General features: G+C 44.9%; 1 protein-coding gene and 1 pseudogene across 2 annotated transcripts in view; one reads left to right on the top strand and one right to left on the bottom strand.

Moving 5' to 3' along the window:
• Positions 1-9,304: 9,304 nt before the first annotated feature.
• The window catches only part of LOC149453942 (complement C3-like), a 181,863-nt gene continuing 166,345 nt past the window's right edge, over positions 9,305-24,822 (top strand). For both annotated transcript variants that reach the window (XM_089688009.1, XM_089688010.1), the window contains exon 1: positions 9,305-9,393. In XM_089688009.1, the coding sequence (XP_089544135.1) occupies positions 9,329-9,393 (65 nt within the window). In that variant the 5' untranslated portion in view covers positions 9,305-9,328. The remainder of the gene's footprint in view (positions 9,394-24,822) is intronic.
• On the bottom strand, positions 20,277-20,391 carry LOC149453943 (U2 spliceosomal RNA; annotated as a pseudogene).

The following is a 24,822-nucleotide window of genomic DNA, read 5'->3' on the forward strand; positions in this document are numbered from 1 at the left end:
ATCCCATTAGCAACGTCACAATGTGATGTTTACAATATGGACATCTAATCTTTCAAAAAAAGATCCTGGATCTGATATTTGATACACAGCAACAGCTAAAGGAGTTTTAACACATATGCTTTCGTGGAGAACCACCTCCCTGAACAGCCTGACCCAGGATGAAAATCAGAAGGTTCCTGATGGATTCCTGTTATTTTGCTAGCTCTGTCATTTAGCAAATCTAGATCCAGTTCAGGATTCCACATCACCATTTACACCGAGATGTATCTTGAGGTATTATGGGGAAAACTCAGGATTAACGGTCAGTATTGCTGCCTGAGCTGCTTTTTTTCCCTGGAAGTCTGTATTGCAAAGAAAAAAAAATTTAAAAATTGCCCAGCTGAGCTGCAATTGTTTAGATACATGAAATCCACTTGGTGTTACATGTATCACTGATGTGCTGAAAACATGAGTGTGATCTACAGCAATGCTGCAATAACAAAATTTAAAAAAAAAAGATTCTTAACTGGCATCTCTCCATATAACAACAACCTAGTTTAGTAGAACTATTCATCCCCTCCTCCCCCTGGCATTTATTCACTTTTAGCACAAATAATTGAAAATCCGTGTTATCTGTTCTGTTATCAAGTAGAGTAAACATTGCTTTACAAGTGCTGTGCAGAGATTGGACCGTCTGTTTGTGATCATTTCTGTAAATGACAAATATATTGTTTGAGGTTTATTTACCAGAAGTCAAATTGCGCATTATCTTGTAAAGATCCCACTCTGCCAAACCCTCCTCTGGCCTCCACTCAGTGTCCTCCATCCCTCTCTGCCAAACCCTCCTCTGGCCTCCACTCAGTGTCCTCCATCCCTCTCTGCCAAACCCTCCTCTGGCCTCCACTCAGTGTCCTCCATCCCTCTCTGCCAATCCCTCCACTGGCCTCCACTCAGTGTCCTCCACCCCTCTCTGCCAATCCCTCCACTGGCCTCCACTCAGTGTCCTCCATCCCTCTCTGCCAATCCCTCCTCTGGCCTCCACTCAGTGTCCTCCATCCCTCTCTGCCAATCCCTCCTCTTGCCTCCACTCAGTGTCCTCCATCCCTCTCTGCCAATCCCTCCACTGGCCTCCACTCAGTGTCCTCCATCCCTCTCTGCCAATCCCTCCTCTTGCCTCCACTCAGTGTTCTCCACCCCTTTCTGCCAATCCCTCCACTGGCCTCCACTCAGTGTCCTCCATCCCTCTCTGCCAATCCCTCCACTGGCCCCCACTCAGTGTCCTCCACCCCTCTCTGCCAATCCCTCCACTGGCCCCCACTCAGTGTCCTCCACCCCCTCTGCCAATCCCTCCACTGGCCCCCACTCAGTGTCCTCCACCCCTCTGCCAATCCCTCCACTGGCCTCCACTCAGTGTCCTCCATCCCTCTCTGCCAATCCCTCCACTGGCCTCCACTCAGTGTCCTCCACCCCTCTCTGCCAATCCCTCCACTGGCCCCCACTCAGTGTCCTCCACCCCCTCTGCCAATCCCTCCACTGGCCCCCACTCAGTGTCCTCCACCCCTCTGCCAATCCCTCCACTGGCCTTCACTCAGTGTCCTCCATCCCTCTCTGCCAATCCCTCCACTGGCCTCCACTCAGTGTCCTCCATCCCTCTCTGCCAATCCCTCCACTGGCCTCCACTCAGTGTCCTCCACCCCTCTGCCAATCCCTCCACTGGCCTCCACTCAGTGTCCTCCATCCCTCTCTGCCAATCCCTCCACTGGCCTCCACTCAGTGTCCTCCACCCCTCTCTGCCAATCCCTCCACTGGCCTCCACTCAGTGTCCTCCATCCCTCTCTGCCAATCCCTCCACTGGCCTCCACTCAGTGTCCTCCATCCCTCTCTGCCAATCCCTCCACTGGCCTCCACTCAGTGTCCTCCATCCCTCTCTGCCAATCCCTCCACTGGCCTCCACTCAGTGTCCTCCACCCCTCTCTGCCAATCCCTCCACTGGCCTCCACTCAGTGTCCTCCACCCCTCTCTGCCAATCCCTCCACTGGCCTCCACTCAGTGTCCTCCATCCCTCTCTGCCAATCCCTCCACTGGCCTCCACTCAGTGTCCTCCATCCCTCTCTGCCAATCCCTCCACTGGCCTCCACTCAGTGTCCTCCATCCCTCTCTGCCAATCCCTCCACTGGCCTCCACTCAGTGTCCTCCATCCATCTCTGCCAACCCCTCCACTGGCCTCCACTCAGTGTCCTCCACCCCTCTCTGCCAACCCCTCCACTGGCCTCCACTCAGTGTCCTCCACCCCTCTCTGCCAACCCCTCCACTGGCCTCCACTCAGTGTCCTCCACCCCTTTCTGCCAACCCCTCCACTGGCCTCCACTCAGTGTCCTCCACCCCTCTCTGCCAACCCCTCCACTGGCCTCCACTCAGTGTCCTCCACCCCTCTCTGCCAATCCCTCCACTTGCCTCCACTCAGTGTCCTCCATCCCTCTCTGCCAATCCCTCCACTGGCCTCCACTCAGCGTCCTCCATCCCTCTCTGCCAATCCCTCCACTGGCCTCCACTCAGCGTCCTCCATCCCTCTCTGCCAATCCCTCCACTGGCCTCCACTCAGCGTCCTCCACCCCTCTCTGCCAATCCCTCCACTGGCCTCCACTCAGCGTCCTCCACCCCTCTCTGCCAATCCCTCCACTGGCCTCCACTCAGCATCCTCCACCCCTCTCTGCCAATCTCTCCACTGGCCTCCACTCAGCGACCTCCACCCCTCTCTGCCAATCCCTCCACTGGCCTCCACTCAGCGACCTCCACCCCTCTCTGCCAATCCCTCCACTGGCCTCCACTCAGTGTCATCCACCCCTCTCTGCCAATCCCTCCACTGGCCTCCACTCAGCGTCCTCCACCCCTCTCTGCCAATCTCTCCACTGGCCTCCACTCAGTGACCTCCACCCCTCTCTGCCAATCCCTCCACTGGCCTCCACTCAGTGTCATCCATCCCTCTCTGCCAATCCCTCCACTGGCTTCCATTGCCCGACGGATAAAATTCAAAACATTAACAATAACATATAAAGCCATTTATAACTCTGCCCCAAATTACATCACCGATCTTGTCTCCAAATATCACCCAAACTGTACTCTCTCCGCTCCTCACACGACCTCCTGCTCTCTAGCGCCCTTGTCCCCTCCTCCCATGCTCGTCTCCAGGATTTCTCCAGATCTTCCCCCATCCTCTGGAACTCTCTACCCCAATTTATCAGACTATTGCCTACTCTGCTCACTTTTAGGCGATCTCTGAAAACTGTCTCTTCAGGGAAGCCTATCCTGCCCTCAGCTAATAATAGAATCTTCTACTCCTCCTACCAGTCCATCCTCCACAGTTATTACCTTTTGTACCACTAGCCCCTCCCTCCTAGATTGTAAGCTCCAAGGGCATGCTTTCACTTGAGACTACTGCAGATCGTCCACTTTATGGGATTGACTGTGTATGTCAAGTGACTCCAGATTGTATGTCCTTGTGAAGTGACTGTCTTGCCATTCCCTGAGCATCACCAGTAAAGTGCAGTGAAGTTATTTATTGTGTAGACATTCCTTCTTTAGATATAAAGGTTTATGGCTGGGGATTTTGTGAGGAGGCCTACGGTAAGGAGGACGGAACAGGATGGAGAAGGGGTCAGCCTCAGCAGGTGGCATTGTGTTTTAGCAGGAATGGAGTGCGGGAAGGGCCTTGTGCTTGAGGGCCAAAACTAGTCAACCAAAAAGCCCCTTTAAAGCTGGGTGTAGGCAGTTTGAATCTTGTCTGGTTCAGCATGAGATTCAAGACTGGTTCACACTATAGAAACACAGTCCAGATGCGTTCTGGATGCATTTCTGCATGCACGTTTTTGAAACGTTCCGATGCATTTTTGACGCATTCCAGTTCATTTGTTTCCCCTCTTTTTTTTTTTCAATTTAAATAAGGGCAAGTGCATTCCAGTGCATTTTTGATGCGTTTTACCGTGTTCCAGTACAGTTCTGTTCAGGAAAAATGCAGCCTGTTGTACTTTTTTTTCCTGCACCCGGAACACACTGGAACTGCAAGCACTGATGTGAACTATGACATCGACAATCATATAACCTACTTTCTGTGCGTTTTGGATGCAGAAAAAAAGCAAATGAAACGCATGGAGTGTGAACTGGCCCTCAAGCCATGTATGGGAAGCTGAATGTACCCAAGTCAGGGGCGGACTGACCATTAGGAAACTCAGGCACTGCCCGAGGGCCCGGGGTCAGTAGGGGGCCCCATAAGATGCCCCTGGTACCTTTTTCATAGGCTTTTTTGAGTTTGAGCAAGGACGCAAGGGCACCATGATCCCCTATTGCCCGGGGGCCCCATGAGTTGTCAGTCCGCCCCTGACCCAAGTTGATCAATTTTAAATGTGACTATTGCTAGCAGTTGTTATAGCCGCTAGCAATAATCACTGTGTTCTCCCAGTGGGAACGGCCCCCCCTTCCCCCTGCTGGGAGGGATTGTCCGGTCAACACTGGGAATCAAGAGAATTTCTTTCCGCAAACCCCCCCCCCCCCCCCCCCATGGTTGCAGGAAAGAAATTTGCTGTTTCTATGGCCATCATTACACATTGGTGGTCAGTAGGAATAATGCACCCCCCCCTTCATGCCAACGGAAAACTAAGATGAACTGCCAAGAGTCATTGGACCCGGAATTTTGCAGGTACCATCAGCTAGAAGGTCAATCAGTCACAGGTCAAGTTATAACAAAATTGGTCCCACACTTGTACTTATGTAAATAATTAAATCAAAATGAGGTTTCAATGACACCCCTAGTGATTCCTCCTGTGCAGGGGCGGACTGACAACTCATGGGGCCCCCGGGAAATAGGGGTTCATGCGGCCCCTTGTCCTTGCCCAAATTCAAAAAAGCCTATGAAAAAGGTACCAGGGGCATCTCATGGGACCCCCTACTGACCCCGGGCCCTCGGGCAGTGCCCGACTCTCCAAATGGTCAGTCCACCCCTGCTCCTGTGTATAATTATCACAAACAATTCTTCATTTTATTATACAATCTTATACAGGAATGTTTGATAAACCATATGAAATAAAATATACACCCTGTTCCAAATTATTATGCAAATTATATTTTTCTCATTTCCCTAAATAATTGATGTAAATAACAGTCGGCATAATTCTCGTTATCAGCTATTAAGAGTACAATTCACATTTTATTGAACAAACCTCCTAATGATAACAGGATTTTTGTTCCAAATTATTCCACACAGTAAATTTCAAAACACTTTATAGGTTGTAAAGAACTGAAAATTGTCATTTGTTGTGTTTGCAGCATATTTACTGAAATCAAAAGCTATTTCAATCCAACTTTTAACAACATTTTAACTTTGTAAACATTTGAACAGGTGACGTTACATTGTAACATAGGACCCCTTATTTGATAGCAGCTTCACAAGTCTTGCATCCATTGAACTTGTGAGTTTTTAGACAGTTTTTGCTTGAATTTGTTTGCAAAATGTCAGAATAGCCTCCCAGAGCTGCTGTTTGGATGTAAACTGCCTCCCACCCTCATAGATCTTTTGCTTGAGGATGCTCCAAAGGTTCTCAATAGGATTGAGGTCAGGGGAGGATGGAGGCCACACCATGACTTTCTCTCCTTTTATCCCCATAGCAGCCATTAATGCAGAGATATTCTTTGTAGCATGAGATGGTGCATTGTCATGCATGAAGATGATTTTATTACAGAAAGCATAGTTCTTCCTTCTGTACCAGGGAAGAAAGTGGTCAGTCATAAACTCCACATACTTTGCAGAGGTCATCTTCACACCTTCGGGAACCCTAAAGGGGCCGACCAGCTCTGTTCACATGAATCCGGCCCAAAACATGACTCCACCACCGCCTTGCTGACGTCGCAGCCTTGTTGGAACAGGGTGGCCGTCCACTAACCATCCACTACTCCATCCATCTGGACCATCCAGGGTTGCACGGCACTCATCAGTGAACAGGACTGTTTAAAAAATAGTCTTCATGTATTTTTCTGCCCAATGCAGCCGTTTCTGCTTGTGAGCATTGGTTAGTGGTGGCCGAATAGAAGGTTTATGCACAGTTGCAAGACTCTGGAGGACTCTACACCTTGATGTCCGTGGGACTCCAGAGGCATCAGCAGCTTCAAATATCTGTTTGCTGCTATGTAATGGGATTTTAGCAGCTGCTCTCGATCTGATGCATGGATCTGGCAGAAATCTTCCTCAATGTGCCTTTATCTGCACCAACCCGTCTGTGCTCTGAATCAGCCACAAAACTCTTAATAGTGCGATGATCACGCTTAAGTTTTCGTGAAATATCGAATGTTTTCATACCTCGTCCAAGGCATTGAACTATTTCACTCTTTCCGGCAGCAGAGAGATCCTTTTTCTTCCCCATATTGCTTGAAAATGGCGCTCTGCTTAATAATGTGGAACACCGTCCTTTAGTAGTTTTTCCTTAAATTGGTCTCACCGGCCAATCTAATTATCACAGGTGTCCGAGATTGTTTTCAGTGATCAAAAGAGCCCTGACACACAATGCCATCCATGAGTTACACTGAAAAACAAAATATTTAATCTTTGTGACACCTAAATAGAATTTGCATAATAATTTGGAACGCGGTGTAAATGTGCAAAACGCATAAAAACACAATACATAAACCCACTTGTGTCCCTAAACAGGGTAAAATCAGAAACCTGTACTAAACCACACGTGATAAAACACTTGGCATACATGAATGCCCGAAGGTGCAGTGGTAATAAACTGAAAAATGGCACTATTGTGCCTATAGAAACAAACAATAGGAACAGGTTCCTGATGAAGTCACTTGATTAGTGACGCAACTAGTCAGACGAGAGACGGAGACGTGGTGACATCACTTCCGGCGGAAGCACCATCTTGATACACCCATAGGAGTACACCCAGGAGTTCCTATGAGGATCTGGGGGCATTTTTTTCTCATAGCACATGTGAGTGAGCATTTATAGTATTCTTTTACATCAATAAATGAAACAATATCACACGATGGAAGGATTCTTCTTGTTTTATAAACACCGATGAGGAAACTGAGGTACAATTAGATCATATGAATACCATCCGGATATCAGGAGAGGTGATACCTGTAAGTTTTGAAGGGGGATACCACCACTGTTTGTGATACCGAATCTGACATGGAGGATTGAGCGGTTGTCTCCGTCTCTCGTCCGACTAGTTGCGTCACTAATCACGTGACTTCATCAGGAACCTGTTCCTATTGTTTGTTTCTATAGGCACAATAGTACCATTTTTCAGTTTATTACCACTGCACCTTCGGGCATTCATGTATGCCAAGTGTTTTATCACGTGTGGTTTAGTACAGGTTTCTGATTTTACCCTGTTTAGGGACACAAGTGGGTTTATGTATTGTGTTTTTATGTGTTTTGCACATTTATATTTTATTTCATATGGTTTATCAAACATCACTGTAAAGGATTGTATAATAGTATGAAGAATTCAGTTTGTGATAATTGTACACAGGAGGAATCACTAGGGCTGTCATTGAAACCTCATTTTGATTTACCGTATTTTTCGCTCCATAAGATGCACTTTTTTCGTCCCAAAAAAGGGGGGGAAATGTCAGTCTCTGGTCATCCCCTGTACTGTGTCCACAGTCTCTGGTCATTCCCTGTGCTGTGTCCGCAGTCTCTGGTCATCCCCTGTACTGTGTCCACAGTCTCTGGTCATCTCCTGTACTGTGTCCGCAGTCTCTGGTCATCTCCTGTACTGTCTGCATTCTCTGGTCATCTCCTGTACTATGTCCGCAGTCTCTGGCCATCTCCTGTACTGTGTCTGCAGTCTCTGGTCATCTCCTGTACTATCTGCATTCTCTGGTCATCTCCTGTACTGCGTCCACATTCTCTGGTCATCTCCTGTACTATGTCCGCAGTCTCTGGCCGTCTCCTGTACTGTGTCCGCAGTCTCTGGTCATCTCCTGTACTATATCTGCAGTCTCTGGTCATCTCCTGTACTATGTCCGCAGTCTCTGGTCATCTCCTGTACTATGTCCGCAGTCTCTGGTCATCTCCTGTAGCACATCCGCAGTCTCTGGTCATTTCCTGTACTGTGTCTGCAGTCCATTGGTTCAGAATATTTTTTTTCTTGTTTTCCGCCTCTAAAACCTAGGTGTGTCTTATGGAGCGAAAAATACGGTAATTATTTATATAAGTACCAGTGTTGGGAGCAGTCTCTGGCCGTCTCCTGTACTATGTCCGCAGTCTCTGGCCGTCTCCTGTACTGTGTCCGCAGTCTCTGGTCGTCTCCTGTACTGTGTCCGCAGTCTCTGGTCATCTCCTGTACTATATCTGCAGTCTCGGGTCATCTCCTGTACTATGTCCGCAGTCTCTGGTCATCTCCTGTACTATGTCCGCAGTCTCTGGTCATCTCCTGTAGCACATCCGCAGTCTCTGGTCATTTCCTGTACTGTGTCTGCAGTCCATTGGTTCAGAATATTTTTTTTCTTGTTTTCCGCCTCTAGAACCTAGGTGTGTCTTATGGAGTGAAAAATACGGTAATTATTTATATAAGTACCAGTGTTGGGAGCGCAGCACCAATTTTATTATAATTTTGATCCCATTCTATCCAGGTGTATAGCCAGGTGTCCGCGGCAACCCATTCCTAGAACAATGGGTTATTCAGGGTAGTGCAGGTGGTTCTCCATTGTTTTTTTTTCACAGGTCAAGTTAAGTTCTTTCCCGCAACCCCGCCCCCCTCCATGGTTGCAGAAAAGAAATTTGCTGTGTCTTTGGCCATCCTTACACATTGGTGGTCAGTAGGAATAATGCCCCCCCACCATGCCAACCTTACGGAAAGCTAAGATGAACTGCCAAGAGTCATTGGACCCGGAATCATGCAGGCACCATCAGCTGGAAGGTCAATCAGTCACAGGTCAAGGAACGCCAAACAACCTCTGGAGGTACCCTGCTGGAAAAAGGCTGCTCTATATTTGTTCTACAAAAAAAATTCAGAGCACAATTCCTGGAATTCAAAAAGTATTTCATAGATCATTTTTTCATTGGTATTTTTTATAGCCTAAACCATCAAACTAAAGATAAAAATATACAAAACCAACTTGTGGCCCCTTAAACGTTCTCGGGAACTGTGTTGTATCCATTGGTATTACTTTAATGGTATCAGCGTATTTGGATGTTTTTGTGTGGGAAGTTGCACAAGTTCGTACTTTCCCCCACTGCTGGTTTTGGCTTTTGTCCCAGTTACTGATTAATGGGATTGTTTGCTGAAAGCCTTAATACTCTATAACCCTGGTCCATCAGGGACTGTGCACAGTACCTGCCTGCATCATGAAGAGAGGAGTACTGTGCCTGACTCTGCTGGCTGTAGTAACCGGAGCCTGCGCACAATTACCGTAAGTGACAACACACCTAGGACTGTCTACAAGAGATGGGGCCACATTGGACCTACATTGGTTCATAGTAATAGTAAGAGGAGCTCTTTCAGTCATTTTGTACTCTCATTTTTTGAGCTGCTTAGGGGAAATATATTCATTTTTTAACTTTCTTTTAGTTTAGAGGTTTGACGGGGTATTTGGGGTAGTTTAGGGCGGTGTATTTGGGGTAGTTTAGGGCGGTGCATTTGGGGTAGTTTAGGGCGGTGTATTTGGGGTAGTTTAGGGCGGTGCATTTGGGGTAGTTTAGGGCGGTGTATTTGGGGTAGTTTACGGCGGTGTATTTGGGGTAGTTTACGGCGGTGTATTTGGGGTAGTTTAGGGCGGTGTATTTGGGGTAGTTTACTGCGGTGTATTTGGGGTAGTTTAGGGCGGTGTATTTGGGGTAGTTTACTGCGGTGTATTTGGGGTAGTTTACGGCGGTGTATTTGGGGTAGTTTATGGCGGTGTATTTGGGGTAGTTTACTGCGGTGTATTTGTGGTAGTTTACTGCGGTGTATTTGTGGTAGTTTACTGCGGTGTATTTGGGGTAGTTTAGGGCGGTGTATTTGGGGTAGTTTACTGCGGTGTATTTGTGGTAGTTTACTGCGGTGTATTTGTGGTAGTTTAGGGCGGTGTATTTGGTGTAGTTTACGGCGGTGTATTTGGGGTAGTTTACTGCGGTGTATTTGTGGTAGTTTAGGGCGGTGTATTTGGGGTAGTTTACGACGGTGTATTTGGTGTAGTTTACGGCGGTGTATTTGGGGTAGTTTATGGCGGTGTATTTGGGGTAGTTTACTGCGGTGTATTTGTGGTAGTTTAGGGCGGTGTATTTGGGGTAGTTTACGACGGTGTATTTGGTGTAGTTTAGGGCAGTGTATTTGGGGTAGTTTAGGGCAGTGTATTTGGGGTAGTTTAGGGCGGTGTATTTGGTGTAGTTTAGGGCAGTGTATTTGGGGTAGTTTACGACGGTGTATTTGGTGTAGTTTAGGGCGGTGTATTTGGGGTAGTTTAGGGCGGTGTATTTGGGGTAGTTTACTGCAGTGTATTTGGGGTAGTTTAGGGCGGTGTATTTGGGGTAGTTTAGGGCGGTGTATTTGGGGTAGTTTACGGCAGTGTATTTGGGGTAGTTTACGGCGGTGTATTTGGGGTAGTTTACGGCGGTGTATTTGGGGTACTTTAGGGTGGTGTATTTGGGGTAGTTAACGGCGGTGTTTTTGGGGTACTTTTTACAGCGGTTTTTTTGGGGTAGTTTACGGCGGTTTTTTTGGGGTAGTTTACGGCGGTGTATTTGGGGTACTTTAGGGCGGTGTATTTGGGGTAGTTTACTGCAGTGTATTTGGGGTAGTTTAGGGCGGTGTATTTGGGGTACTTTAGGGCGGTGTATTTGGGGTAGTTTAGGGCGGTGTATTTGGGGTAGTTACGTTTATTTCATTTAGTGTTTGTTGCATTTATGTGTTTTATGTGTATGTGATCATAATTTGTGTACTGATGCTCTACATTTTTTTTTCATCTTACTGCTTTATTTGCTATTTTTTTCCCTCTTTTTGGGAAAAAAATAAAATAATGAGGCACAAACACAGGTACAGAAAAGAGGCAATTTAAAGCCAATTGCAGCCTAAAAGTGGTATTAACCACTTCCAGTCCAGACACTTTACCCCCTACCGGTCCAGGCCAATTTTCAGCTTTCAGCGCTATCACACTTAACACTTGCATAACAATTGCGCGGTCATGCAACACTGTACCCATATGAAATTTATAGCATTTTTTTGAGACGGATAAAACTTTATTTTGGTGGCATTTATTCACCACTGGGATTTTTATTTTTTTTGCTATATAAATGAAAAAGACCATAAATTTTGAAAAATAAAGTGTTTTTCTTTTAACATTTTGCAAAGAAATAACCTTTCTTCATAAATCTTGGCCAAAATGTACTCAGTTATCTTTCTGATAAAAAAAATAACCCAAATTAGTTTATAAAAAAAAATTCTAATTTTCAATTTTTATTTTACATTTTTATTTTATATTATTTAGGTATTTATTTTTTACATACTGTCACCCTAGCAGTACAGTGTCACCATAGTGACACTGTACTAGTTGTGGAGGGCGATGAAGATTACAGATGAAGATTTCTTTACAGATTGCTTTTACACCCATAAAGGCTATAAAAGCAATAATTTCTCCTTCTCTCTGGCTGCTTTCCTGCAGCCATTGAGAAGTACTGAGTGAGCTGTGATTGGTCACAGCTTGTCACATGGTACAAGGTTGTTGTGAACAGCCCTGTACCATGTGACCTCTGTGATCATTCACAGATTTCACAAGTAGTAAGCAATGATGTCAGGAAGTGACATCTTGTTTACTATTGTTCTTGTGATCACTGATTGGCCAATCAGTGATCACATCGATCAGGACTTCACACAGAGGTCCCGTACAGCAATCTGTGTTCCACAGGGAGCGTGCACAGGCAATGGATGCGGGGGGACGTTTAAAAACATCCCCCTGCATCCGCAGCTCTCCCTGCCGGTCATTTATTGGCATGCGCTGGACGGGAGGAGGTTAAAGCGATACTAAAAGTTCATTTTTTTTTTGTAAAATAACAAAAATTTCTATACTAACCTGTTGTGTGCAGTAGTTTTGTACATAGCAGCCCAGATCTATCTCTTTTCAGGTCCCCTGATGGCGCTCCTGGCTCCTCCTTTCTGTCAGATGCCCCCATAGCAAGCAGCTTGCTATGGGGGCACCCGAGGAGGCATGTTCCCAAACCACTGCTCCGTGTGTCTATTCACACATGGAGCTGCGGCTTGGCCCCACCCCCTCTTTCTCCTCATTAGCTGACTGGCTGTGATTGACAGCAGCAGGAGCCGATGGCTCAGCTAATAAGGAGGAATAGACCCGGTACAGCCATGGCTGCCGTGCACATCGCTGGATCACAAGGGGGCTCAGGTAAGTATTGAGGGGGCTGGGAGGCACTGCTTCACGTAGATATTTCAACTTTATCCATAGAATGAATGAAGGTAAAAAACCTGGACCCTTTACAACCACTTTAAGTCCAAAAGTAAACATTTATTATATTGCAGCTTACCAATTCCTAGATGTGATGGCTACATTAGTTTTGTTTTTTTAGGCTTTCTTTCTTCTATTTTCATATGGTGATCCAATCAGCAAGTCTGTTTTTCAAAAGCTTAAGCTCTCCAGCAGAATGTATCAGCTTACATGTCTGCACAAATAATTTAACACTGTCAGGGGTTCTTAAAATGATCTGTTTTTATATATTTATGTAAATCCTTTATCCCAAAAGGAAAAAAAACCTGTTTTCTGTAGCTGATTATAAAGTTCAGCTGAAGTTTGGTTTCAATTAGTGTATTTTATTTAAATCTGCTAAAACGTTTAACCATCTACTGTCTCCAAAGACAATGCTGCTGTCTGCTGTGCCTCCTGTGCTCATTCAACCAGACTGGTGTTTGACTAATACAGGAGGTGTGTTACTAGCCAGATCACCAGGTGAAAATAGAGGAAAAACGCCAAAGAAAAACTAATGCAGCCACCACATCTAATGATTGTTCCTCTTAGATTGTAAGCTCCAAGGATCAGGCCCTCCTATCCCTCTTGTATTGAACTGTATTGTTGCTGTATTGTCTCCCGTTATATTGTAAAGCGCTGAGCAAACTGTTGGCGCCATATAAATCCTGTATAATAATAATAATATATAAATCCTGTATAATAATAATAATAATATAAATCCTGTATAATAATAATAATATATAAATCCTGTATAATAATAATAATATATAAATCCTGTATAATAATAATAATATATAAATCCTGTATAATAATAATAATAGATAAAGAGGTAATATTTGACATTTTTGGTTTTTGCTTTAAAAGGATAAGTTCACCTTTGTAAAAAATAAAATAATAATAAATGCAGGTAAAAAAATTAGTTTTTTTTTTTTTTTTTACTGGAAGTCTGCAGAGCATTGCACCCATGATCAGCAAATTGCAGGTGCAATGCATAACTTCTGCAGACTGTCAGTGTAAGCTGTCTGCCTGTACCTCATACATACAGGCAGTTACACAACGACAGGAACCATCAATGAACTACCTAGGGCAGGGGTAGGCAACCTGTGGCTCTCTAGCTGTTGTGGAACTACATTTCCCATGAGGCATTACAAAGATTACAAAACTGACAGTTACAGCTAGGACTTGCAGAGGCATAATGGGTAACGCATAGTCCTGCGGCTCACAAATTGCCTACCCCTGACCTAGGGGGTTCATCAGTGCTCTGGTAGGTCACTGAGAACTACAAGCAAGGGTGTATTTACCACAAGGCATTTGCCTAGGGCGGAATTTTTCAGGGGGGCAGCACTGACCCCCAGAAGAAGGGGCAGAAAAAGGGACGCATGGGGACTAGGTGGGATCCTAGAGAGGCTGCAGGCTGCTTGATGGTGTATGTAGAGCCCGACTCTCGTTCCTGGGGATGTCAGGAGCTGTGAAGGTCTCTCTTGCTGATGGGGGGGGGGGGGATGATATTGGAAGGCTCTCTCAGGTGGGGGGGGGGGAGGGGTGTTGTTGGTCAATGTCAGGCTCTCTCTCTGTGGGGGGGTGTTATTGGTTGGTTTTAAGCTCTCTGGGGGATGGGCGGGGGGGTCTGATTTTTGTTTTGCCTAGGGCAGCACAAAACCTAAATACACTACTGAATATAAGCAGACAGCCACAAAGGCTGAGGGTACTTGTAGTTCTCCCATTCACAGAACTCTATGAATGAATGGTGGGGTCTGGGTGGGCGGAGAGTCGCATTTTTGTTTAAATTGTGACAGTTGGTGTGGGGAAAAGATCCCTGGGTTGCTCTCACAATGGAGGATTGGGGGGGGGAGTGCGGGGATTGCTGCAACAGTAACATGTTACACCCTGAATATGTGTGTAGCATACAACATGTTGCAAAAGGTGAACATATCCTTTAACCACTTTCCGTTTTGTATATAAATGGCCGGATGGTGGCAGTGCAGGGGGGGTGGCCATTTATAAACGGCCTCCCCGCCCCCTGCTTGTGCGTGCTCCCTGAGAGTGCGCAGCACCGTGATCCAGTGCCTGCTGTGTCTCCGGACACAGTGGAACACCAATCATTGTACGGGACCTCTGTGTGAGGTCCCAATCATGTGATCACTGATTGGCCAATCAGTGATCACATGCAGAGTAGTAAGCAAGATGTCACTTCCTGTGACCTCTGTGAATGATAACAGAGGTCACATGGTACAAGGCTATTCACAACAGCCTTGTACCATGTGACAAGCAGTGACCAATCACAGATCGCACAGTATTTCTCAATGGCTGCAAGAATGCTGCCAGAGAGAAGGAGAAATTATTGCTTTTACAGCCTTTATGGGTGTAAAAGCAATCAGTGTAAAAAAAAAATCTTCATAACCCCCCCACAACTAATACAGTGTCACTATGGTGACACGGTACAGCTACGGTGACAGTATGTAAAAAAAAAAAAAACAATAATATAAAAAAAAAAAAAATGTAAAAAAAAAAAATGTTTTAATTATAATTTTTGGGGTGCTTGTCTGTTAATTCACCGGATTTATTTATATATATATATTATATGTTTTATTTAAATATATTAAAAAAAAAAAATATATATATATATCTCCGGTGAATTAGTACCATTTTTGGTTATAAACTAATTTGGGTTATTTTTTTTTTGCTAAAAAGATAACTGAATACATTTTGGCCAAGATTTATGAAGAAATATTATTTATTTGCAAAATTTTATAAGAAAAACACTTTATTTAATTTTTTGACTTTTTCATTTATATAGCAAAATAATATAAAAATCCCAGTGGTAAATAAATACCACCAAAATAAAGTTTTATCCGTCTCAAAAAAATGATTAAAAAAAATCATATGGTTACAGTGTTGCATGACCGCGCAATTGTCATTCAAAGTGTGATAGCGCTGAAAATCGGCCTGGACAGGAAGGGGGTGAAAGCGTCCGGACTGGAAGTGGTTAAATACACTTTAAAAAAAACACCACCTTAATTTTGACTATCCTATTAACTCCAATGTACTTTGCCAAAAGTCTTTTGTACTTCTATATATTTGAGTGGTGAAAGATATCCTCCAGTTGCTTAGGGAAAATACCTCCATGCTGCTTCAGCCATTGACCCATTAGGTAGATTGGCCCTCTCAATTTGTCCTGGTGAGTTTTGGCTTTACATACACTTTAACTGGGGTTGGGACCAGGGGCGGACTGACAACTCATGGGGCCCCCAAGCAATAGGGGATCATGGGGCCCCTGTGTCCTTGCCCAAACTCAAAAAAGCCTATGAAAAAAGGTACCAGGGGCATTTCATGGGGCCCCCTACTGACCCCGGGCCCTCGGGCAGTGCCCGAGTTTCCAAATGGTCAGTCCGCCCCTGGGTTGGGTTCACCTGCACCATCATCCCCCATCCCTACCCACAAAGCAGCACACAGAACCCAATTATTTTGCTAAAGGGTAGTCAGATTGTACATGCATCTGCAACCACCCCCCATCCTCAGAGTCTGCTGGAGGCTTAAGGCCGCTTTCACGCTTGCGCTGTTGTAAAACGCAGGAAAAAAAACGAATATGCGTTTCTGCCGTGTTTTTACTTTTTTCCGGTGCTTTTTTTATACCACACCAAAAATGCAGCTTGAAACTTCCCAGTGTGCATTTTTCTGATCAGTGTAAAAGGCCCCGTGAACTGGCCATACACGGCAAAGTAATCCTCAGATCTGTTGAATGTATCCAATTGGTAGTCAATTTCTAGTACAAAATCCAACTCAATAACTTGAAAAATGGCAAATATCGTATGAAATGATTGATGACAAAAAAATCTTCATCTGTAGATGGAGGTCAGGATGAGATGTCATCATTATGAATGCACTGGCGTTCAGATAATATACACTATATTGCCAAAAGTATTGGGCCCGCCCTCCCAATCATGTGATTCAGGTGTTCCAATCACCTCCATGGCCACAGGTGTATAAAGGCATGCAGACTGCTTCTACTTTAATCTCTCATGCACACTGGATGGTTTTACAGCGGCTGGTTTTGGCGGTTGACGGGTTTTTTCTACATCTAGTAACCCCCCAGCATGTTCTCCTATGTGTCCATCCCCGACATGTTCTCCTATGTGTCCATCCCCGGCATGTTATCCTATGTGTCCATCCCCGGCATGTTCTCCTATGTGTCCATCCCCGACATGTTCTCCTATGTGTCCATCCTCGGCATGTTCTCCTATGTGTCCATCCCCGGCATGTTATCCTATGTGTCCATCCCCGACATGTTCTCCTATGTGTCCATCCCCAGCATGTTATCCTATGTGTCCATGCACACACAGACTGCAATCAATGTTTTTTGGCTGAAAAAAAAAGCCAGGACTAGTGGGTTTCTAGAGGAGTTTTTTAGCTGTAAAAATGCTGTAACACTGAAAAATGCTGCAAAACATGGCAAAATGCCAGAAATCGGCATTTTTGGACATTTTTTTTTAACCAAAAAAAAATTTTTTTTTAATAACCAAAAAAATACAAAAAAAGCAAAAACCACAAATGCTAAAAAATGAAGGAAAATGCCTCTAATCGCAGCAAAATGCCACTAAACACTAATGCAAAAACGCTAAAAAAAAGCTGAAAAACTCAGATTTTTAACGTGACTTTACACAACTATCATTACCAGCATTATCAAAACGCACAGTGTGCATGAGGACTAAGGAGCTCAGTGACTCCAAGCGTGGTCCCATGATAGGTTGTCACCTGTGCAATAAGTCCATCTGTGACATTTCCTGGCTACTAAATATTCCATGGTCAACTGTTAGTGGGATTATAACAAAGTGGAAGCAACTGGAGACAACAGCAACTCAGCCACCAAGTGGTAGGCCACGTCACATGACAGAGAGGGGTCAGCGCATGCTGAAGCACACAATGCACAGAAGTCGCCAACTGTCTGCAGAGTCAATAGCTAAAGACCTCCAAACTTCATGTGGCCTTCAGATTAGCACAACAACAGTGTGTAGAGAGCTTCATGGAATGGGTTTCCATGGCCGAGCAGCTGCATCCAAGCCTTACATCACCAAGTGCAATGCAAAGCGTCGGATGCAGTGGTGTAAAGCATGTCGCCACTGGACTCTAGAGCAGTGGAGACATGTTCTCTGGAATGACAAATCACACTTATCTGTCTGTCAATCTGATGGACGTGTCTGGGTTTGGCAGTTGCCAGGAGAACGGTACTTGCCTGACTGCATTGTGCCAAGTGTAGAGTTTGGTGGAGGGGGGATTATAGTGTGGGGTTCTCTTTCAGGAGTTGGGCTTGGCCCCCTAGTTCCAGTGAAGGGAACTCTTAAGGCATCAGCATACCAAGACATTTTGGACAATTTCATGCTCCCAACTTTGTGGGAAGAGTTTGGGGATGGCCCCTTCCTGTTCCAACATGACTGCACCAGTGCACAAAGCAAGGTCCATAAAGACATGGATGAGTGAGTTTGGGGTGGAGGAACTTGACTGGCCTGCACAGAGTCCTGACCTCAACCCCATAGAACACCTTTGGGATGAATTAGAGCGTAGACTGCAAGCCAGGCCTCCTCCCCCGACATCAGTGCCTGACCTCACAAATGTGCTTCTGAAAGAATGGTCAAACCTTCCCATAGACACCCCCTAAACCTTGTGGACGGCCTTCCCAGAAGAGTTATAGCTGAAAAGGGCGGGGCCAACTCAATATTGAACCCTACGGACTAAGACTGGGATGCCATTAAGGGTCATGTGCGTATAAAAGCAGGCGGCCCAATACTTTTGGCAATATAGTGTAAGTGGAGGGTGGAATTGCTGTGACATTTGAGTAATATTTGCTACACATATGATGGGGTTAAAGAATACATTTCAGAACTGACAAAACATATACTACCAGTTGCTTGCATTTTTTTTCCTGGTGGTCACCAACTTGTTTATTTAGTCAAATCTTTTTCAGACTGGATGAAAGACCTTCTAGTCTTTCGGATCTGGAGTTCTCTGTTTACTACTAAGCTGATTGAAAATGTGTCAGTAAATATTGACCCTATGGGTTAGGACAATGCAGATTGGACATTCCAGAATTGAGGACTAGAATAGAACAGGATGGAGAGGTAATTGTTCTCACTATGGGAGGAGAAGGAAAGTGTAAGGAGACAATGGAGGGACAATGGAACGTCCTACTGTCACTGAAAAGGAGATTTTACATTTTAATGTGAGGGTCCTAAATTAAATCCTTCCTAAGAAAATGAATAGGGAGAAGGGGCTTATTGCCTGGCTGTTATGCTGTTTGGCTTCATTATTTTTTGAGTCGCTGACCCAGAACAAATACAGAGATCAGGTAAGTCAAAGTAAAGCCGAAAAACTCCTTACTGCACACCTAGTATTAAAGTGGTCTATTTTTTATCTTGTACCTACAGGTAATGCAGGCCATAGACGGGTCGTTTATGGGCCGAGTTTTCATCCGCACGAAAAAATCGGCCAATATTCACGCCGTTAGTGGGGCAATGCCGTCGGCCGTTTTTCACGGATCTTCTCATCGGTCATGCTGGAAAATCCACGACATTGGTGACAGCATCGGTGCCAGCAACGACCAATTTTTCATTTATCGGTCGACAATTCGTCTATGGCCAGCCTAAGTCTATAACAAGTCTTACCTGTAGGTACATTGAGCCCTGGTTCACATACATGCTAATTGAATGTGTATTGAACCGCATCCGATTCACATGACATGTGAACCTGCAAACATTTTCAATGGAGCCGGTTCACATATGTGCGGGCCAGCCGCAGTGTGCTTTCAACAATGCCAAATGTGATGGCTACATTCGTTTTGTTTTTTAGGCTCTCTTCTATTTTCATTTAGTGATCCAACCAGCAAGTCTGTTGTTTTTCAAAAGCTTAAAGCGGAGCTCCACCCAAAAGGGGAAGTTCCGCTTTAACCACTTCCTGTCCGGACACTTTTACCCCCTTCCTGTCCAGGCCAATTTTCAGCTTTCAGCGTTATCACACTTTGAATGACAATTGCGCGGTCATGCAGCACTGTACCCATATTAATTTTTTAGCATTTTTTTGAGACAGATAAAGCTTTATTTTGGTGGTATTTATTCACCTCTGGGATTTTTTTTTTTTTTTTTGCGATGTAAATTAAAAAGTCCAAAAAGTTTGTAAAAAAGTGTTTTTCTTATAAAATGTTCCAAATAAAGAGTATTTCATCATAAATTGATATGGATGTCCGGCTTCGGCTGGGCATAAGGACATCCAGTACTAGGCAAGGGGGTTCTCCCGAAGAGAAAACCCCCTAGGGATCAGGGGAGGAAGGAACCGTATGGCCACACATCCTCCCCCTAGACTTCAGGTAAGGCCCGAGGACCCACACCCTCCATCCGTGAAAAACACACACATAAGAAAGCAAAAAGTGACAAAACGTGGGAGTGAATAAATAAATAGAATAAAATAAAAAAGTGGTACCGTGCCTAATAGTGCACAGACCAGGCCCTGAGGCCCGTAGCAAAAATTGCCCTGGACTTAGCCAAAAGACCTGGTCCTTAGGGCGCTGTGCAAAAAAGAGTGTAAAAACAGTGGCCATGTGTCATCTTCACACCGTGGGGTCCCACACCCAAGTGTTACTAGTGACACCCCTGAGCGCGTCTCCTCAGGGGGCACTGAGTTTGCGGACTTTTTGCCTCCTCAGCCCCAGGCCAGACCAAGGTAGCATGCTCAAACCAGGAGGAACTGGGTCTTTCCGGTCTCCCCAGAGGAATTACTCCCAAGGCCCCAGAACGAATCATGGCGCTCCCTGGTTTCTGTCCCTCCGGTACTAGCCTTCCGGACCCCCATCATACCAGTGAGGGTACTGTACAACAACCATCCCCGTAAACTAGAATGGTCGGTAGCACCCCCACTGGACACTGATAAGAACAGATACTACACTTGATCTTAGCCAAAAGGCCGAGAAGCCAAATTCAGTCAAACCAGCTGGTCTGTGCTTTGCCGAATGAACTGGTAAAGGAGTCCAGTAGGGTTACTTGCTAATTCAACCAGGCCATTGCAGAATGGACAGCGAGATCTGAAGATAACTAGCGCAAGCTTTGGGAAAGGGTGGGCTCCCCTCTTCCTATGTGACCCTATGGGATTCAATTGGAACGCCACTTTAAATGTTGCAGGAGGTCATGTGTGGCTTTGCTATTCTAATAAGACTTCTGATATATTCTTATTAGGGCAGTAGGGGTGTATAGTACAGTATGTCCTTCTTGGCCAAGAAGCCTATAACTCCATACGACTTTAGAGCCCAATTCCACTTTTTTTTTTAGTTTTGGATAGCGTGGAAAAGAGTTAAAAATTAAAATCATTGAGATGGGAAGTAAGGAAAAATCTCTACCCCCTCGAGAACATTAGAATTAGGCTTTTTAGATGATTCTCACCTACAACAGTAAAATTAAAAATTGTGTCATGCTTGAAAAGTAATACTGTCTTGGGACAAACCCCCCCCCGCATCCAGAGAAGATTGCACGGAAAATGATGAGAACTTTGAAAATTGTCAACAAAACAGGAGATAATGGGAAATCTTTCAACGAAGGCACCTGTTCCAGATTCTCCACTAATGTCTGTCTCATGGTCAGGAAGTATAGGAAAATCTACAGCCCCTTTACTTATTTAATTCTTAGTCTAGCTCTAACTAAGTTCTGCACTCCTTCCCACCCACCAATGCACACACATACATATATTCTTTCTTCTCCTTTCCTTCCTATGTTTAGCAAGCAAGGTCCCTATGAAGGTCTACAAACTTGGCTGTTTATTGGTTGTACAATACCTTGGAAATCTATACATCTATGTTTCATCTTGACAAAAATGGGGATGCATAGTCATTCCCCTTACTAAATATTGAGTGTTCCATAAAATCTACTTTCATTTTTTCATGATGAATTTCAGTATACGCACTTTTCATAGCTATTCATACAATACGCAGATCTTGACATATTCATATTTTTACAACCTACTTGGGTTGCTTAGAAACATTAGCTGCAGGTTAAATTTGCAAGCAGGATCCCAATATAAAAAAATCTTCTGTACAAAGGATCGCAGTTTTGTATGTGTAACACTATAGAATGTGACACCCCTAGTTCCAATTTATTAGCAGTGAAAAAGTATCGATTGGCTGGGAAAATTCAACAGGCCAATTAAAACCCAATTGAAGTCCTTATTTTTCTTTAAACTCATGTACTACCATACAGTATGTTCTGATTTCTTTTAATGTTTTTTTTTCTATTGTAAATGTAGTAAATACCTAGTTCTCTAAAGCTGGCCAGACATGGCTCGAATTTAGGGTGATTCCTGTGAATTAGCTGAAAAAAGAAGGGCCCAGGCAGAAAAAAGGTGGCAGTTACTGTAGCCAATCAGGGAACCCATGGATTAGGTTTATGGCCAGCTTAAACTAAGCTTCCTGCCTTCCCTCTCTAGAGTTTAAGGTTGGTATAAATGAGTATCTGCCACTCTCCTCTATACAGGTCTCCTCATACACACTTTTAGTCCTTAGGAAGGTATGGAAGGTGTTTGTCCAGGTCTGTTGGATCACAGACTGCACTAGACATTAAGGTCAAATTCCAGCCATTCTCAACCAGGGTTCCTGCAGAGGTTGCCATGGACAGATCTGTGATTGATTGACCTCCCATCTGATGGTGCCTGTATAGATCCATGTCAAGTGCCACTTGGCAGAGCCAACAGCATGAAGCCAGTGATCTTTATTAGCTGTTGGTAAAGGTGGCATTTTGTGTAACCAGCACTGTAGGGTGGTCATTCTCCTACTGACCACCAATGTAAGAAGCATTCTTTTTGTCTTCCAAAATGACTGTCAATTTGCCCATTCATTCATTCTCTTAAAAACTAGTACTGATGGTGTCACTGTACCCCAGCCATTCTCAAGCAGGATTCCTCCAGAGGTTTTCACGGGTTCCTTGATCTGTGGCTGACTTACCTCCCATCTGATGGTGCCTGCATAATTTTGGTTCCAACGCTTCTTGGCCGCTCATCTTAGCTCTCCATAAGGTTGGCATTCTGCCTGGATAGTTTCATGTCCATTGCCACTTGGCAGAGTCAATGGCATGACACCAGTGATCTTTTTAGCTGGTGGTAAAGGTGGAATTTTGTGTGGCCACCACTGTAAAGGGAGCATTCTTCCCGTTGACCATCACTGTAAGTGGCATTCTTCAACCTGTCCCCTAATGAATTGGTTTTAGCAGGGGTTCCCTGAGATGTAAAAATTATTTCAAGGGCTCTTCTTCGGTAAAGAGGTTGAGAATGACTGCTCTAGGGACTATGTAGTCATAGTTAAAACAGCTTTATCACAAAGAGTTTTGTTTTTTAAATACTGCTGTTTCCTGGTGTTCATGCCGCAGAATGCCAGTCCAGTATTGGGGAGTTCTAAAACCAACACTTCTGTAAGTGTCAATCTTTTTGTCCCCCACAGCTCAGTGATTCTGTCTGCCCAACCCTACATCAGTGTGTTTTATACTGTAGCACTACCCCCTTAGGAGTCGCTGGGTTTTTGGGTCCCTCTATAGTCCTGCACAGCCAGGCAACACACATTTTCTTCCACACTGGAGACAGTAAACAGTCCTTGAGCTTGTTTTTTTTTTAGTTTTATTAAGGGGTGTATGGGATGCCCAAGGAACTGTAGGATAAACTCCTTAGCAGCTATGTACAGATGTGGACAAAAAGAATGAAAGTCTCTCCTTTGAAGATCTCTCCAGTCCTTCTAGTGTACCACCTCTGACCCCAGATGAATCCTCCTCTTCACCCAGCTGCCTGAGGGAATCCCTGAGCAAGGGGACCCAGAAACTAACACTTTAGCAAAGCAGCCCCAGATGAAGAGCTAGTTGGGATTGCCACCTGAATGCCCTCTCCCCTTATCTGGCCCAGTGGGTGTATGATTACTCACTCAATCCTTTCCTGTAAGCTTGGTGGGTTGGTGGATGCCTTCAGGCCCTACGCTGGGCTGGCTCCTGCCCTGCTTTCCAAGCTGTCCTTTCTCAGGGGATAGTTGAGGCTGAGATATCTTCCCTTCCAATTCCTGCCTGCAGGTAGACCCCTTAATGGACCCCCTCCCAGGCTCCAAACTCCAGTCTTCTCACTCCATTTTCCACCAGACACTAACCGCTTACTGATCAGGCTCTTTCATACTTAAGGGCTGTCCTGACCCCATGCCAAGCCTCCTGCTTAGGGGTTTGGTCAAGATCCCTTAAGTATGCATCAGCCCCACCTCACCACCACCCACTGCCTTCTAGAAACTTCTCAAGCTTCTAGAGCAGGGGGAGGTATTAGGGAACTGACCTGCACAGCTCTCAGCCTTGACCCAAAGTACCCGACTGACTCATCCCAGGCTGACTCATACCAGGCTGCTATCCAGCCTCTAACTGAAAAAAAAACCTAGAGATGCTATTACAGAGAAAAAGAGAGAGAGAGAGAGACACATGTATACAATGGTCTCTACCCTTGAAAATGGGTTTTACTGGTGTCACACCCCTTAATGAAAAGACACTGAAAAATAGGGCTCTAACAAAAAAGAAACTACTGGGGCTTTATAGGACACCATACCGACAAACCTCCATACACAAATTGTAAAAAATGTATAGCTTTAATAAACACCATTAAAAGCACAATTGAGATAGAAAATGTGAGCATAAATATTGCTCCGTGTATAAAAACATGTAGCCATTGCAAATTGTGACTATGCAAATCATCAGGCTTGTTTACAAAATATTCCAAACGGTTCCCATATACAATAGATATACAATAGATTGGGTGGATATACAGCTTGTATGTAATGTCTTGGAAATTTTCTCCAACGCTTTTTGCAGGACAAAAGCCTGCTTCCTCCCATAAATTTTCAAACTACAGCGCCAGTTTGGGGAGTGGGGGTGTAGTTCGGACATTTATGAGACACAGCAATATCCTAGATGAGTAAATTAATATAGTTGAGAACTTTACATTTATAAGGGAAAAGGGAGGCCTTTCATCTCCCTTCTCTTTCTCCCCCCTCTCTCTCTCCCTCCCTTTCTTTTTCCCTGCTTTTTTTTCCCCCCTTCGTGATAATTAATGGTATCCTATTATCTGGCAGGCCCATATTTCTTTTCCTTTTGTCAGCATTTGTCAGCATTTGAAATGCTGATAAAATCTACTTTTTTTTTTTTAAGTCCGCAAACGTGCAAACTACAACGAAAAACCCGTAAGTGTTCACAAAAAAGTGCAAGTGCAAAACACCACACAAAAAGTGCACTTAGGGGTGTGCTTTGTCCTACCCCCGAAGGGGTTGGACCACTACCCTGATCCCCTGGGGCACGAAGCTCCTGACGGGGACAAGGTTCCCATTTGGCCCTCCTGGCCAAAAGGCCTGGT

Source organism: Staurois parvus, unplaced genomic scaffold (genome assembly GCF_062004578.1).
Source record: "Staurois parvus isolate SC_StPar_1 unplaced genomic scaffold, SC_StPar_1.0 ptg000444l, whole genome shotgun sequence".
In the NCBI taxonomy this organism is placed as follows: Eukaryota; Metazoa; Chordata; class Amphibia; order Anura; family Ranidae; genus Staurois; species Staurois parvus.